Source organism: Notechis scutatus, chromosome 1, assembly GCF_049901735.1.
Source record: "Notechis scutatus isolate UNSWTSFEM ecotype Mainland chromosome 1, rNotScu1.2, whole genome shotgun sequence".
Lineage (NCBI taxonomy): Eukaryota > Metazoa > Chordata > Lepidosauria > Squamata > Elapidae > Notechis > Notechis scutatus.
This window is the reverse complement of record NC_142009.1, coordinates 128,022,189-128,039,526: the sequence shown is the minus strand read 5'-3', so window position 1 is coordinate 128,039,526 and position 17,338 is coordinate 128,022,189. Positions and strand designations below refer to the sequence as shown.

The window sequence follows — 17,338 nt, the reverse complement described above, 5'->3', positions numbered from 1 at the left end:
ACCCGTATTTACAAATGGGCTACCTATTACTAGAATGGTAGATGGCATTGTCCTTTCTCAAGCTTTCAGAAACTTCCAGGAATATAGGAAAACACGCTGTATATTCAGCGGTTCCTAAAAGCACTGCGCAGCTTCAGCTATTTGTCAGTTCAAGGAAGGAAAACCCCATCTGTTGTTTTTAGTAATTTGAAGCCTGGTTCATATTTAGGGATTATCCTTAAATTGGGAATTCTTAACCTAGGGAATGCCTATATTAGAATAAGTGAAATAAAATCAACAGGGAACTGTTCAGAAAATGACAGGTCTAAACAATTTGGCATTTTAAATGATAAAAGCTCCAAAGGGAGACTCTGACCAACATGGCTAAGTTAGATTTTATTTGTAAGTTGCAATTACTGTGTTAAAAGTTTATAGTTCAATTTTGCATATTAAGAAACTAGTACGTTTGCTAATACTTAGCCAAGAGCTCAAATATGTGCACTGTGACAAGCTCACTTTTCTTTCGTTTTATACTTCACTGTCTATAATACTAACATTTTTTTCTGTGTATACATATCTGCCAACTAAGGCAAACTTTTGTCACCTGACAAATGTGGCTCTAGCACAGGGGTGTCAAACTCGATTTCATTGAGGGCCGCATCAGGGTTTTGTTTGATCTCGGGGGCCTGGGGGGGCATGGCTGGCTCAATGTCACTTGTTGTGACTGCCTCCTGCAGCTCTCTGCCAGTGAAAATAGAGCTCGGGGGGGCTGTGCACAGCCACCCCAAGCTCTGTTTTCAGATGCAATGGCCTCCTGCAGCCCTCTCCATGCGAAAACAGTTCTGTTTTCCCTGGCAGAGGGCTGCAGGAGGCTGTTGCAGCCAAAAACAGAGCTCAGGGGGACATGCGCAGCCACCCCAAGCCCTGTTTTCTCTGGCAGAGGCACCACAAGCCAGTCCTTCGCTGTTCCCAGGGTGGCCTAACAGGCCAGATCTAAGCCTCATGGGCCAGATCTAACCACAGGCCGGATGCGGCCCACGGGCCTTGAGTTTGACACCCCTGCTCTAGCATATGGCTGTTCTCTTAAGTTCTTTACAGCTTTGTATAAATGATTACTGTGGCATTTTTTTTCTGGAATCCATTACAAAGGCAAAGGCAGCTATGTTTTAGAAAATGTGGATATATTGCTATTTTTATTTTGAAATTGAAGGATTAAAGCAGATTATAGCATTGGGAAAATATCCAATCCAATTTTGTGTTTCATTTAGTCCTATGGAGTCCAGGGAGGGAAAATGTTACGATGGTGATGTAGACTTTTACTGTGTTATGAAGAGATGACAATGAAAAGCTTACCCATATAAGGTCATTTACAGTGAGAACTTCATTATGAAATGCTATGAATAGGATCCTTTTAATTGATCCTTCCGTGACTAATCCCTTAAACCTTAATGATCAAGCCAATACATACAATTACTGTATATTCAGATTGCAGTGAATATATACTTTCATGACTATTGAGGAAAATAGTTTATATTGTCTTGAAAATATTAGGCAATAAAAACATACGATTTATCTTCGGTAGAAACACTCTTTTTTATTATGCATATAAGTATGTACTTATTTAATATACACTGTAAACACCACAAAGTGTACGTGAAATACATTTGATAACATACAGGTAGTCCATGACTTAACTACCACAGCTGGGATTGGATCTTCCATCATTAAGCGAGGTGCTTGTTCAATCTGTTGCACCCTATTTTACAACTTTTGTGCCATGTAAGTTAGGTAAATCACTGTTGTCATTAAATGAATCACATGGTCGTTAATTAATCCATCTTTCCCCATTGACTTTGCATGTTGGAAGCCAGCTAGAACTGGTAATTACATGACCCTGGGATTCCTCATGAATACATGTTGGTTGCCAAACTAAACTCCTGGATTTTTATCATGTGACTTTGGGGACACTGTAATGTATGTAAGTGTGAGAACCACACACACACACACACACACACACACACACACACACTCTTTATATATAAATTCCCTGGATTTTTAGCTATCCTCTCAGTTAACATACAGATTCACTATATTTACTGCTTTGAGAATGATACACACAAACTTCCTGCTTTCTTGCATTGATTCACCTTCTTTTTACATGTGGGTTGCATGACAGTTAATGTAGCTAATTTTACAGCAATATTTTTGACTAAATGGTGCACTTCCAAGGAGGGTAGTGATCTGGCCTCTTTCATGGCAGGTAGGGCACTTGGAAGGATGAAAGCATTTTGGCACAGCCCCACTAGTGATCTGTAGAGGGTAAAGAGAATGACATTGGTGGAAAGAAGGGAGATGTGTTATCAAAGCAACAAGTAGTTGAACATTGCTTAAGCCCAAATGAGAAGGGGAAATTATGAAAATGTCAAAGATAGGTATACACACACACACACACACACACACACATACACACGATTTATATTATTTAAAAGAGAAAAGAAGGGAAGCACAGTCATACTTGCAAGGTTCTGGTACTATAGCCAATGTTAATAAAAGTAGTTTTAGGCCCATGTGGAGCCTGTTGGTCTGATCTAACTTGTAGGGTTGTAACATATCAGTCTAGACCAAAGGTCTCCAAACTTGGCAACTTTAAGACTTGTGGACTTCAACTCCCAAAATTCCTCAGCCAACATAGGGTGGCTGAGGAATTCTGGGAGTTGAAGTCCACAAGTTCTGGGAGTTGAAGTCCACAAGTCTTAAAGTTTGGAGACCTCTGGTCTAGAAGAAAAGGTTGGGGATCACCTTCTACCATCTAAAAGGTCCAGTATCTCTCAGCATGTTGTTCCCGCCAGTTCTGCTTCTTTCTGCTTGGCTTACCTGGTCAGAAATATTGCTTAGTGTAGGTTTCAACTTATGCAAAAATCAGCTGAGGTAATATATCTACCTGCTTACTTAGACTTTAAGGAAATGCTTGAGGTGTCCTATTGACAACGCCTACTTTTTGTTTTCTTTTGTAGCACTTTTTATGTCACAAAGGGGTTAACCATATTTATTCTGTGTCTCTAGCCTCTATAACCTGGCGTCACTGGAATTAAGGGAGAATCTATTAACATATTTACCTGAGTAAGTATTTTCTCTGTTTGTTTTGTATGCATGGACAGCATGAGAATCTTTTGTTCCCTGAATATGGAAATGAAATTAAAGAGTAGAATAAATCTTCCAGCAGGAAATAGTTATTACTGGAGAGTAATGTCTTTATTTCATCATGGAGAAAATCTATGTGGTTTATTAGGAGTCAAAAATAACTTGATGACCACAAAATCAATCACTCAATCAATGTTTTATTAACACTAATTGAAGTAATGCTCGGGAAAACTAGACAACCCATGACCTCTTGGGTCATTCTTTCAGAGATATTTCCTTACCAGATTCCTCAATGACTTCGGCAATGGCAGAGCTTCTGATGCACTTCAAAAGCCCTTAGAAATCCAGAGAGCTATTCAGAGATGTATCTGCCTTGAAAATAACCCACATTGATCTGCGTAGCACAGTCAAGCATCAGGAGTTGATCACAGGAAATGATATTTTTTTACATTTTTCATAAAATACTTTATGATAATTTTATGTCATAATGTGTTTTATAAAATCCCCCAAATTTCAGTTCCATGAGAGTCATGGGTCCTAGATTTTGGACACATTCTGTAAGTTAGCCCATTTGATTGAAGTACCTTGGTTCAAGAGGTTTTGCCTTATGATGTACCATTTCTCCCAATTGAAGGTTGAAGACACAAGTGTCTCAGTAGTATTTAAATCATATTAAGAATGTTCTACTCTAATTTCAATGCTAAACTTTGTGTTTATGATCTTTTAAAATTATATTGTTCCTGATTTTCAGGTCAGTTGCCCAGCTGCAGAGACTAGAAGAACTAGATTTAGGAAATAATGAACTTTATAATTTGGTAAGCACTGTACATGAAAATTCAGTATACAACTTCCTAAACTCTCAGTTGTAAGATATCAAAAATAGGCTGCAGAGTTTACTTGATTGTGTGTAATTTGTTTTTTTCTACCAGTTCTCAAAACTATCTGTTTCTTGGCTACTTTAACCATGTTAAGTTACAGCATGCAGTTTTCTGTGTGTATTTTTTGTTACTATTTTTTTAATTCAAAAGGAAAGGCTGAGGATTTTGTTGTTTTTTAAAATGTATTTAAATCTCAAAAAGATATACAAAATAACAAAAAGAAAAACTAGGAAGGAGAGGATAAAAGAGGGAAAAGGTGAAAAAGGAAAAAGGAGATTGACTTCTGACTTTCTTTAGCACAGTAAGCTCTTAATTGAAATTAAAACAATATATATATATATATATATATATATATATATATATATATATATATATATATATAAAACAATCAAGATAAAATTAAAATTATTCAATGAAAAATTTCTTGCTCTAAATTTAAACATAAGCATAAAATATAAAGAACATATGTCTAATAATATGAATATAAAAATGTGACATTTTTCTAATAACAAATCTAGTAATTGAGTCCTAAAATCAAAATTTCATTTTTATCTTTCTCAAGCAAGAAGTCCAAAAGTGGTCTCCAAGTGAAAAGAAAACTAGATAGGCTTTTATCTTTCATCAATTAGTCAGTTTTGCCATTTCTGCCAATTCCATGGATCTCACTTAGAGGTGGTATTCAGCAGGTTCTGACCAGTTCTGGAGAGTAGTTCGGAGAACCAGCAAATACCACCTCTGGAGATTTTACAGGATCCTTCCCCTGCCATGCCCACCAAGCCACTTCCACAGAACCGGTAGTAAATTTTTTTGAATCCCACCACTGATCTCACTCCCTTATTTTTCTCCAGGAAAGGCTAAGGATTTTGATCTAGATTGGGACTGCAACACATGGGAATTATTCCTTCCAGCGTCAATCCAATTTTGTATTTTCCTTCTGTGGAATCAAAGTAATTAAATTTTTAAAAAGTTCCATTAATGTCCGGGGTAGAAAAATGAATTCTGTTGAGCCATAGGACATGTCCAACATCCGTCCATATGTCGAAGGGAAGGATTAAATCTCATGTGTCAACTTGATCTCTAGTCCATTTGGCATGCTTGCTTTTGAGTTAAAAGGGAAAAAATAAGGGATGTTAATGTACTATGTATTTAAATGTGCCAAATAGCTGATTTGGGGTTACTTCGCTGGAAGAGCTGGCTGAGAGCTGACTGTGCTTCAGGAGAAGAGAAACCTCTTGAGGCAGGAGAGAGAGGATTTCCTTGGAACCACCTGGATCACATGGGTGTAGCTCTTTCTGCTGTTATTTGTAAAAAGCTCTGATTCACTAGGCCATGAGTCAGCAGCTTTTGTGAGTAAGGCAGAACAGGGCTTCTTTTTGGGAAAATATTTGCATTCTGCCTCTCTCTGAAGCAAGGAATGTCACCAGACATCTTCTCTAAATAGAGAAGAAAACTTCTCTTCTCTTCTCTTCTCTTCTCTTCTCTTCTCTTCTCTTCTCTTCTCTTCTCTTCTCTTCTCTTCTCTTCTCTTCTCTTCTCTCCTCTCCTCTCCTCTCCTCTCCTCTCCTCTCCTCTCCTCCTTTTCCCTTCCCTTCCCTCCCTTCCTCCTCCTCCTCCTCCTCCTCCTCTTCTTCCTCCATCATTCTATGGCTGACATTCTGAAAGCATGAATCCAGTTGCACTTGTTGCTTTAAAATTATACTCTGGAGCATTTTGGGGGGAAATTCTTTTACGTATTTTCCCCCTCATATGTATGATTCTTTATTTTCTTTGGAAAATAAAAAAAAAAGATAAACCCAATTTAAAAGAATGTGCAATTAACGTTGCCTATACTGTTTTTGAAACTTGTTATACAGATAGGGTGTAATTGACCCAACTATGTAGAAACTCTGGAGGAATAATGGTTCATGTATTTTACTAAAATAGCCATCCTCGTAAATGTTTTTTTATATAGTTTCTTCTTTATGAAGCCCTTTGCTCTTGTTCAGGCAATAAATTTCCATGTTCAGCCCAACGCAGGAATAATAGTGAGATGCTTCTCCACACTGGTAATTCACACTGGTGTGAATGAAAAAAAATGTCTCCATACTTACAATGTGAGTGCAGCAGGAAGCATTCCTGTACCCATGTATGCTTCCATTGTCATTTCAGTTCATACTCAAAACAATTCTAGTAACTTGTTTGTGCTGGTGAGTTCTTGTTCTACAATTGCACAATAAAGAGGTTTTGCTTATTTCACCAACAAAACTAGGAGAGTTGAAGAAAAGGTCATTGTTGCTGGTTTGTTAAATTGAATATTGGAAGACCAACTCAGGACAGATAGTCCTCAACTTACGACCACAATCGAGTCCAAAATTTCTGTTGCTAAGTAAGACAGTTGTTAAGTGAGTTTTGCCCCATTTTATGATCTTTCTTGGCAGAATTGTTAAGTGAATCACTGCAGTTGTTAGTAACACAGTTGTTAAGTGAATCTGGTTTCCCCATTGACTTTGCTTGTCAAAAAAATCACAAAAGGTGATCACATGAGCCTAGGACACTGCAACCGTCATAAATATGAGTCAGCTGCCAAGTGTCCAAATTTTGATCCCGTGACTATGGGGATGCTGCAGTGATTATAAGTGACAAAAACAGTCTAAGTCACTTTTTTCAGTGCTGTTTTAACTTCGAACAGTCATTAAACTATTGGTTATAAGTTGAGGACTACTATTACACTTTTGAAAATGCCCTTCCCATATTTATTGAGTTTTTGTTGCCCAATACTCTATTTCCACTTTTTCTGTTTCTGAACACTTGCAAAAAGATTCTTTGACTTGTTCTTGGTTTCTGGTCACAACTATACCTAGAAGTAACTATAGAGGGTTGTTTTTTTGGCAATGTTATGGAAGTTGTTTTGATTGACTTTTTTTTTTAACTTTCTAGTCTAGATCAGCCAAGATTGCTGGGTGTATCATATGTGATACTTCACTTTAAAATCAACATTAAATCACTTGCGCTTTGGAGTTTTTACTCCTTTTTACCTTCAGTGGTAAGAGAAAAGGAAGTGTGTACAAGAAAAATTCCTCCTGCAAATATTTACGGATACTAAACAGGGTCAGGCGTGGTTAATATTTGAAAGCGCCTCTGGGGTATTATCAGAGTTGTAGACTAGACCAGGAAATAAGAAAACATCCTGGAAGAATGCAGTGGTAAACTGCTTCTGCATTGCTGCCAAGAAAATTATACAGTCATATTCATGAAGTCACAAAGAGTCAAGTTTGACTCAAATGAAATTTTACCTTTTAAATGATTTCTCTCTAAGTTCTTATTCTTATAGTTTTGGTGCCATTTAGCCTGAGATAGTGCTGCCATTGACTTAGATTTTTACCTAACCTTGGCACAGCACAGTATAGGTTAGGCCATCTTTAAAAAAAAGCAAATACAAATATTTTACAATTCAATGTATACAAACAACTAATATTGCTATGTATCTTGCCTATCCTCCAAGACAGGGTTTCAAGCTGGTTAATGAGTAGTGCTATAAATAAATCCTTATAAATTAACATTTTAAAAAAGAAATGCCCAAGGAAGAGATTAATTTTTTTTTAAATCTAGGCAAGAAATATTCAGCTTTCTCATTCCCTCCCACCACTGTACCTCTGGAAATCAACCTGTAAAAGAACGAAAAAGAATAGAGGCTGTTGCTTAATATCCACAAAATGTACCCAGCAACTAAATATATTCTGAGGTTAGGTTCCTAATGACAGTAGTTCAATTTACTCTGTAGATTTGAAAATTAAAAGAACTGAAAAGATAAAAACAAACGATACCCAACTCTTTCTCCACATCTGCAGTTTTCCCAAATCATTATGGTTCCTGCAAACATTTGAAATAAAAGCATATTTTTTCTTAGGTTGCAGGAACAGTGTAGGCATATTTCTCAAGAGACCCTAGCAAAACAATTTTAAAAAATCCAACAATGGTACTTTTTAAAAATTAAGCTGTTTATACCTAGCCATAATTCTTGTATTTTAAAAAGTGTATATGCACGTTTGTGTATATGGATTTTATTTTATTTAAAATTGCATAGAGAAAATATTATGTTCCTCTGCAGACATGTACGATCTATGTGTAATCTTCTTGTACTGAAGGCTTTGTTTGTGTGTGAATCTGAGAACAGTTCATTGTCAGGAAGAGAATTAGCTATAGTTAATGTGAAAGTTATGATGGATTTTTTAAAGATTTTTTAAGTGTTTACATATAATCTTTATAATTTGCATGATCAGTCAATATAGAATATTGTATCAATATAGAATCTGTAAAAATAAATTTTTATAAGACTTCAAAGATAGTATTTTGATGGTTTTTTTCCATGTATATAATTTTCTGCATGATTATAGCATCATCAATAAAAATAAATAACTTTTCTTCTTTATGACTTTAAAATAATTATGTACCGTATTTATCGGCGTATAACACGCACTGGCGTATAACACGCATCTTCATTTTAAGGGGGAAATTTCAGGGAAAAAAATTTAAAAAAATTCTGCCTGCCTGCCTTAGTTTCTGGTTGTTTGGGAGCAGCTTCGGCTGAGAATAATAACTATTCGCCTCTTTTACTCAGCCGAAGCTGTTCCGATTCAACCATTAACGAAGGCAGGCAGGCAGGCAGAACGGAGCACTGCGGGCGGGCGGGCGGGCGGGCGGGGTGGGGGGGGGGAGAGGCGACAGGAAAAGCCCCCCCGCTTCTTTGAAGCAGTTTCTTCCTGTGCTGGTGGAGGAGCGAGAGAGCGACTGAGAGAGCTGACCCAGAGAGAAGGACAGGCTTCGGTTGCTTCCTCCCTCCCCTTCTTTCATTTGTGTCCTTGATCCCCGATCCCAGCAGCATTCACCGAAGGCTTCTTAACATTATATCGGCGTATAACACGCATACATCATTTGCCCCCTATTTTCAGGGGGAAAAGTGCGTGTTATACGCCGATAAATACGGTAACTTAAAAGGAAATCCCCAACTCATAATGAAACTTGTCCTGCATACTTTTTTCTTTCAGTGGTTTAAATTCCTTTCTTCACTGCATTGTACTGCTATCAATGTCTTGGAAGAAGGATGCTTTCTCGTTGTCCCTTTTAATCTCCCCCAGTTCATGTGATTTTCTTATAATTTTATCTTCTATGTTGAATTTACAAATATGACCAAAATGTGTCTAGGTTTTTGTGTGTTCCCAAGAGAATAAACCCAATGAGCACATTCAGTAGCTTTATCCCTTAGGTTCAAGTCAGAGCTCAGGCCATTAATTTTAGAAATGAGATAAGCAGCCAAATGGGTTGCTCCAGTTTTCTTTGATACTCCTTTGATCCTTAAATTATGCCTCCTGTAAATCTGCTAATTCAGTCTTTATTTCAGAAATACTCTTTTAAGCCTTGCTTATCTCTAGATTACTTGTAGCCATATCATAAGCTTTGTTGATTACTTAAGTACATCTGCTACTTGCTGTGACATTTCCATAAATTGTTTATTCATTTGCTCAGATATATCTGCTATGTCTTTAGTTACTTCCAAGGTGTGTTTATCCCATTCTGTCTCCCATTCTTTTTAAAGTTGTCTCATTAATTGTGTCCATATCATGGACAATGAACAGTGCTTTCTTCCTCCATTGTGGCTTCTTCATTACTGGGAATAGGTGCCTCCTTAACCTCCTTTAGGTCTTCCAAATAAGCTTTGAATCCCTTTTCTTTGCAGAGGGTCTCTTTCCTTAATATCCTGCTTAAATTATCTTACTGTTTGATAAAAAAGGACAAGGATTCTTTCCATAGTTTGGGCTAAATATGTGGTAGTTATGGGAAATAGCTGACTTTTCTGATTGAATGAAGCCACAGTAGGTGTGAAGCTATGGAAGGATTTGTACAATTGACTACCTTAGATTAATTAGGCTAACAGTTAGGAGTGTCACTCAGTATTCCAAAGGGCATCACATTACCTGTCCCTAATCTAATAATGACACAGGGGATAGCTAACAGGGAATGGCAATGTTCTTTTCTTTTCTTGTTTTGCTTAACTTTATTTATTTGCAGAAAAAAAAAAACTGGCTATTTTGGGTGAAATAAAATGAAGTTGGATTTCTTTATGGGTTATTGTACTATATTGTTTAATGGTTATTGTGGCATCCTATCTTTTATATATTGCAGCCAGGAACTATAGGTGCACTTTTTAACCTTAAAGACCTCTGGTTAGATGGAAACCAGTTGGCGGAAATACCTCAGGTAAGAACAGATACTTCCTGGATCTTTGCAACTAAACTCACCTGCTTATTGAAATATAAGCATTTAAAACTTAGTATGCTGTTATTTTAGAAAAAGTTTTTTTTTCCATTACACATTTATTCTCAGTATGTTAGCACCTTTTCATCTTCATTATCTGTGTCTCCATTTTAAAGCTGACAAAGTTGTTTTGGGGCAAGGACATTATGCTGGTTCTTTCTTTGGCAAAGTATTGTTTATGAAAGCACCTTTTTAGGATGAACTGTTGAACCTTGAGCCAGGACTAAGAGTTGGGTGTGGGTTTAATGAACCCTTAAAGTCCGAAATTATACTAACAGATTGTTGGCCCATGCTAGGTGTCGCACATACAGATTTTATTGGTGATTTACTTGTGATATCATCACAAGTGTGTTATCATCCAGCAGGGAGGATTTGTAGTCTTGTCCTTAGGAATGTTGTAATTGGACATATGTCAGATCTCTGGGCATTTGCACATTGAGGCATGACTTTGTCTTTTGTTTTGTAGGAAATAGGAAACCTGAAAAACCTGCTGTGTCTGGATATCTCTGAAAACAAACTGGAAAAGCTACCTGAAGAGATAAATGGCCTGACCTCTTTAACTGACCTCCTCATCTCTCAAAATATCCTTGAAATGTTACCAGATGGTGTAGGTGCGTGAAATCTTTCCTTTTAAACAATAAACATTAGAATATTTAATCCAAATAAGAAGTTGATTGACACCAAGTGCATGTTGTCTAATGTGCATTATTACTGTTTTTGTTAGGAATATGTTTTGTTTTTTTGATGCTTGTGCAAATAAGTGCAAATATTAGCTGTATTTGTACATAACATTGAGGCATCAGTGGGCAGCCTATGATCCTGGATTGTTTTATGCATCATTGGAGTCTCCTTTAGGGTTCGGGGACTGCTATTGCTCTATTAGATCATGATTTAATTGTGAATTAGCTTATTAAAGTCTCAGTACAGTAGTTATGTATGTGTTTGTCTATCAGAAGTTTTTCCTCTGTTTATGATCACAATTTGGCAGTTGGGTCTGAACACAATATATTACAGTTAATCTAAGGTGTAATTGATGGAAATAATCCCAAGTTCATACTGGTTTGTCTGGGGTCATTTTATGGCCAGTGAAAAAAGAACATGAGGCTGAAGCTCACACACATTTGGTGTTATACCTGAATGAAGCCATAATTAAAACATGAATCTGAAAGCAGCTACATGCCACTTTGCAATATCATTTCATTTGCCTACAGATGTTAATTACACTGTTTCAACACATGATGGCTTGCCAAGGGCAAGGGTGAAAAATGTTCAGTATGATGATGATATATCATGGAGCTAGATTGCATTGCACATTTACAAAGTGGAAGATATTGACATGAGACAACCTGACCTTTGCAATGATGTCTGGTTCTGCCCATATGCTTTCTTCAGGCTTCCCCCCCTCCACAGTGTGATCTTAAATCTGCTTATTATATCAGTCTTATACCTACTCTCCAGATGACATATATATTATTAGGGCTTCTGTATATTATGGAAGGCATTTGAAACACAGGCTTTGCAGCTCATTTTGACACCCGGGAAGCACCTCTTAAGTTTAATGGTTGAAATAACAGTATCATTGGCAAGAGCGGAGTGCTCAAAACACTTTTGCTGCCTCTATGTGTACACACTGCCACATTGCTTCAATGGTGGTCTCAGGAAAATAGGTTCTGTGCATACACACACAAACTGAAACATCTGGAGGCAGCTTTCTGAGCAATTTTCTGAGCTTTGCTAGTCCCATGGCTGCTTCATGTGAGGTTCTTTATTCACCTTAACACTCACTGCAAAACGTCTTTTTAAGTGTTTTATACAGGCCTTCTCTCCCCGCCTCTCTCTCCCTCTCCCCTTCTCCCCCCCTCTCTCTCACACACACAGAGGTATGCTCTTCATTATTATTGAATCCCACACTTTAGCAATTCGTTTCATTTTTATGCTGGCATACCACAGAGTAATCAAGCACATTTTCGGCATTTTCTCAAATGAATATTTATAGATGGTCATTATTTGTATAAAGAAATATTGATGTTATTTCAAAATGTCAACCAGAGTTAAAGATACTTAATTGCCCTGTCTTAATGTGTTGAATCTAAGATTCACTGAGTAGCAGTGAACTGTATATGTATATTAATAATAATAATTAAAGAGGAGATTGCTGACATGTGATTTTTTCCAACAGAAACAGCTCTATATACATACTGAACACATTATTTTGATTGTTTTATCCTGTCTATACTGCTGAAATCTCTTCCTCTTTATCCTTATTTTCCCTCCCACTTGCTAAACATCCTGGTTGCTTGTTTTCCTACTCTTGATGATATGACTTACAAGCAGCTAATCAGCAGTTTTACTGCAACTGGTTACATGCTGCGATTAGATGAAATATATTACCCATTGCTGAGGGTATAACTTGAAATGCATGACTAAGTTAGGTTCCACCTGGCTCTCTGAGTTATTCACAGCATTAAAAAAACCTGCCACCTTAATTTGTCATTTTTTCTTTCTGGGTGTAGTACCCATGAATATGATATATTGATGGATGGCATCAATATACATAGACTTAGATTTGATCTTCAAATGTTTACTTTGAAGGTAATGGGAATACTTCCATTTTTATTGGTATACATACTTCTCAGTGATTGGTGACTGTAAAAATCAGATGATTCTGTGAATGCAAGAATCACCCTGACAGATACGATTATCTGTCAGAAATAATAGATAATATCCTTCGGTGCAGATCAATGTTTTACCTACTCTACAACATTTATTAATGTTCTTAGGTTTGTTTGGATATATTTTTGTGATGAAGCCACTGACAGCAGCATTCTACTGAGATTTCCATAAACATGGAAATGTACATATGAAAACAGTAATTTCCATTGCACTGTCCACAAATCTGTCTCCTCTGTAGTAATGAAATAATCCTTTTGGATATTCCATAAAAATTCACAGACATTCTAAGAGTTGCAGTCTTAATGAATTGTGGCAACTCCAGGATCCTAGATGTATAGTTTTCAATAAGCTTATATTAATTCATGCCAGTTCTATTGCAGGTTTCTTATATTTCCTATTTATTTCTTTAGAAATCTTGCAGAGAAAGTTCTGTTTGGGCTTAGATTTGGCATTTGGTGCATTATTCTTTTCACTACCACAGTGGAACTCTGTAAAGTGTCTTACAACTAAAAGCAAAAATAAATAATGAAGTAATTGACACAAATATTTTATCCTAGAACTGTGGTGTTTGATTTTTCTCAAATGGTACTTCCCAACACATTCTCCTGATGCTATTGTTCCCTTGATAGTTATTTTTCTGCAGAATACTATAAATATGCACCTACTCACCACTATTTGTTGTTTCCATGGATTGCATGTTATATAAATTCCAGCCAAATGACAGTGTAACTTTCATCTGTGTGAATCATTTTAAAAGCTTAAAACCAATTTTTCCAATTTTACTCCTTTGATTCCAGATAGCTTATTGATGTTTACAGACAGAGAATTTTACTTTGAGACTTATTTTTTTTTCTAGCTGAGCAGTTGCGAACCACCACACTATTTATATACTGTATTCCTGCACAGCTGTGCAAATGCATCTACATTAGTAGAACTAAAAAGAAAAAAGAAAGAAACTACAAACAATTTGAAATAGCAGTGCGATTTCCCACTCATTCCAGATTACAGCACTGTACTATGGCTTGTGACATCCACTTGTGCTGTAAATACCAATTATTAAGTATACATGGTATTTCAATTTCTGCCTACTAGTTATACAACTACAACTTTGCATGCATAAATATATATGCAATTTTGCTGTGCTATACGAATGGAAATACTGTATTACATTTATTAATACATGCATTTCAAGCAGCAACTGCATTGGTTGCAGGTCTGACACAGCAATGCATGAGAAATACAAAATACTTTCCTACAGGAAGTTAGTAAAACAGGAATAAAGAAAATAACAAACCCATCAAGGTTTGTGTAAATAAATTACACAATAAAGCAAAGGTAAATTAAATACTCCCATGCAAACTTCCCCTAATTTTTAACATTGAATTGGATCACCTGCAAAAAGAAGACACATGATTTTGTCTTCAGCAGGAAGCTTGTATTTTGGTGGAATGACATAAAATCTTCCCTCTTATCCATACCCATTTCCAGCATCAGATTATTTTAATAAAGAACTAAAAAGGATCTAGTACAATTGCCTTACTAGCTTCATATCCTCAGAGGTTGTCCTTTAGCTTTTATTATCCTTACCTGGGAGTTCTCAAATTTTGTGAATGTTCTGTCCCCCTAAAATGATAAATGATTTTTTTCTGATTTCTCCTCAACTAAAAAACAAAACAAAAAATGAGCTTCTTCTTGATAGTAGTGAGATGGCCATTATTGACTTATCACTGTGTGGGTTCCTCACCCTGTACCTTAACCCTTTACCATTACCCTGGCTCTGGGCCACCTCTGTTCTTAAGTGAATGTCTTTGTAGCCATTGGTATGCCTCAACCTTTGGAAGGCAGGAGACACAATAGAGCTTTCACTGTGTGTTTAAAAAGCACACAGTATATAAATAGGGCTGTCCGGACTGCAGCCTCCATCCTGCATCTGTCATGCCTTGCTAACCAACTCCTTTTCTTCAAGGTCAGTCTGCCCCTATTTTCAAACCTGTGATTGTTAGTGTCTGTCCAAAAGTATACCTTGCGTATTCCGCCATCAAAACTGCTTACATTACCCTTGACCTCAGGGAAGGGAACATGATTACAAGCTTCCATTCAGCTCTGATGACACTCTGAAACCAGTCATCTGACCAGTTCTTCCTGAAAAATGCCACCAATTTTCATACTTGTTGGTTTCATCAAGGAGGAATCAGAATCAGATTAATCAATATTTGGTCTGGGAGTAAAAAGAAGCAAGTCCAATGATGGAATGAGGAGATTTCCCAGTGTGATGTGGTGTCAGCTACAGCTGCAGAAGAGGAAAATGTCTGAGAAGTAGCTTATTGCAAGGAAGTGCAAAATCTGGTGGCTCTATTCTTTTGCATCCCAAGTCATTATTTATGTTTCCAGCCAGCTCAGCAGGTGAATTTCCTCTAGACAGGTAGTTCTTGACTTACAGCCGTTTGTTTAATAATTCAAAGTTAAAACAGCCTCAGAAAAAAAGAACTTACGATCCATCCTTGCACTTATGGCCATCACCACTACCCCGCGCAGTCACATGATCGCAATTCAGGAGCTTAGTGGTCAGCTTGCATTCATGACAGATTCAGCATCCTGACTCATGTAATCATGATTTGCAATTTTTGGTGTTGATTTCCAGCAAAAATGCCTATTGGGAAACTGGATTCGCTTTATGAGTATGGTGATTTGCTTAACGATTGCAATAAAAATGTTTAAAAAAAGGATCTGACTCGTGACCACAACAACTTACAATGGGATTCCAGTCCCAATTGTGGTCATAAGTCAAGAATTACCTGTCCTGCTGATTGGCAGAGTGAAAGACTTTGTTCATGTTGTTCACTGTGTAGACTCCAAAAGAGCCGTACTTGACCTCAGGATATGAAACTGCAGCCAAGAGAATTTGGCTTGTGACTCCTCTCTGCAAAATTGGGATGAGGGAAAATGAATCAGCAGTCCCCATTTGCTGCTGCTCATAGCTAAATATGGCTGTTGTCTATTGGCCCAACATCCACCCTAGACTCATGATGGTCTGCCTATATGAGTACACCCCTATTTTGCTGAATAGCGAGGGAGGCCTGGGAGATATCCTCCTTTCTAAATATGTTCTGCCCCCTGATTTTCGGGGCTGCTGGCCCAGCAGGGGCTAGCTGGTTAGAGCAGTTGTGGATTGCTCTATCCACATGGACCAACCTTATGAGAATGAAGGTCACTCTTTTGAGCTGTGCAGTGTAGCCTTTTGTAATCCATGTTCTTCTGGGTTCTTGCTCCAGATAAGCCTGTGCCCTGGGAAACATTAATCCAATACCTTAGGGTGGTCTTTGCAACAGGTGTGACTCCAGGCAGTGAGTCAGGCTAAACAGAAGAGCAGATGTCCCTGCCAGCTGAAACTCCCCTTGGCTTTGAGAAGCTTGTGGGCAACCGGGCAAGAAGGATAATTCCTGGTTGCTTAGTTCTACGGAGTTTCCTTGCTCTGATTTGTTGGCATCGCCCTTCTCCAAGCTTGCCCACAGAATCCAGCAGCAGGTTCTAGAATAAGAGGAAGATGGTAAAAAGAATTCAGGCTTAGGTAAAGTTCTCACAGGCTCCAGTTTTGTGTAAGCAAACCTCTAATTATTTCCACCTTCTCCCACTTTGCTTGCAACTATCTGGGGAGTCTGCCCATAAGAACTCAGATCCTAATTCTTTTTGGATTTCATGTTTTGATCCCACCCTTCCTCTCAAGAAGGTAATGTGGCCTTCATACTATTTTGGTCATACTATAACCCGAGAGAGGCAAAGAGTTTTTATCTGAAGTTCTCATTTGATGCTATCACTGTTACTCCTGAAAACACATTCTTCTTTAAAACTCTACATGGATCAGTGATAAAATATGCAAAACATAACATTTTGTGAATATTGCTTTTGAATGTTGAATTGTTGAATACTTATTGGTAGCTAAAGTTGAGCAGTCCTTTGGTATTTATGATCGTTTTTGACATCTTTTGCAGTGTGCCCCTGAAATTTCTCCTCTTAAGTAGCCATAGATTACTTGCTTAAGGATGTCTTCCTTGCTTTTCTGTCAGAAATGTACTTCTGTTATTCACTTGTTAGAGCATGCTTCTGCTTTTATGGTAGACAGGGGCTACCTTCTCAGAGGTTCTTCCCAGATGTTGAACCCTCTCATCAATCTAGCCAGCAGAATCAATGTTGAAAGGTGATAGGAATTCTGCTCGAACAGCATCTGGATGTCCATATGTTGCCCTTTGCCCAACCAACAGAGAAGGCACATTTCAAATTTAAAAGCTGAACTGAATAACCTTCTTTTTGACTGGTGTCCAAAATAACCCAAAGAGAACACCAGGTGAGGCTCCTTGAGGAAAGTAGTTATTGTCTAT

General features: G+C 37.5%; 1 protein-coding gene across 2 annotated transcripts in view; it reads left to right on the top strand.

The window, feature by feature from the left end:
- LRRC1 (leucine rich repeat containing 1) overlaps nt 1-17,338 on the top strand; it is a 126,079-nt gene that overhangs the window by 48,335 nt on the left and 60,406 nt on the right. For both annotated transcript variants that reach the window (XM_087945697.1, XM_026665249.2), the window contains exons 5-8: nt 3,043-3,099; nt 3,872-3,935; nt 10,158-10,232; nt 10,756-10,900. In XM_087945697.1, the coding sequence (XP_087801823.1) occupies nt 3,043-3,099; nt 3,872-3,935; nt 10,158-10,232; nt 10,756-10,900 (341 nt within the window). The remainder of the gene's footprint in view (nt 1-3,042; nt 3,100-3,871; nt 3,936-10,157; nt 10,233-10,755; nt 10,901-17,338) is intronic.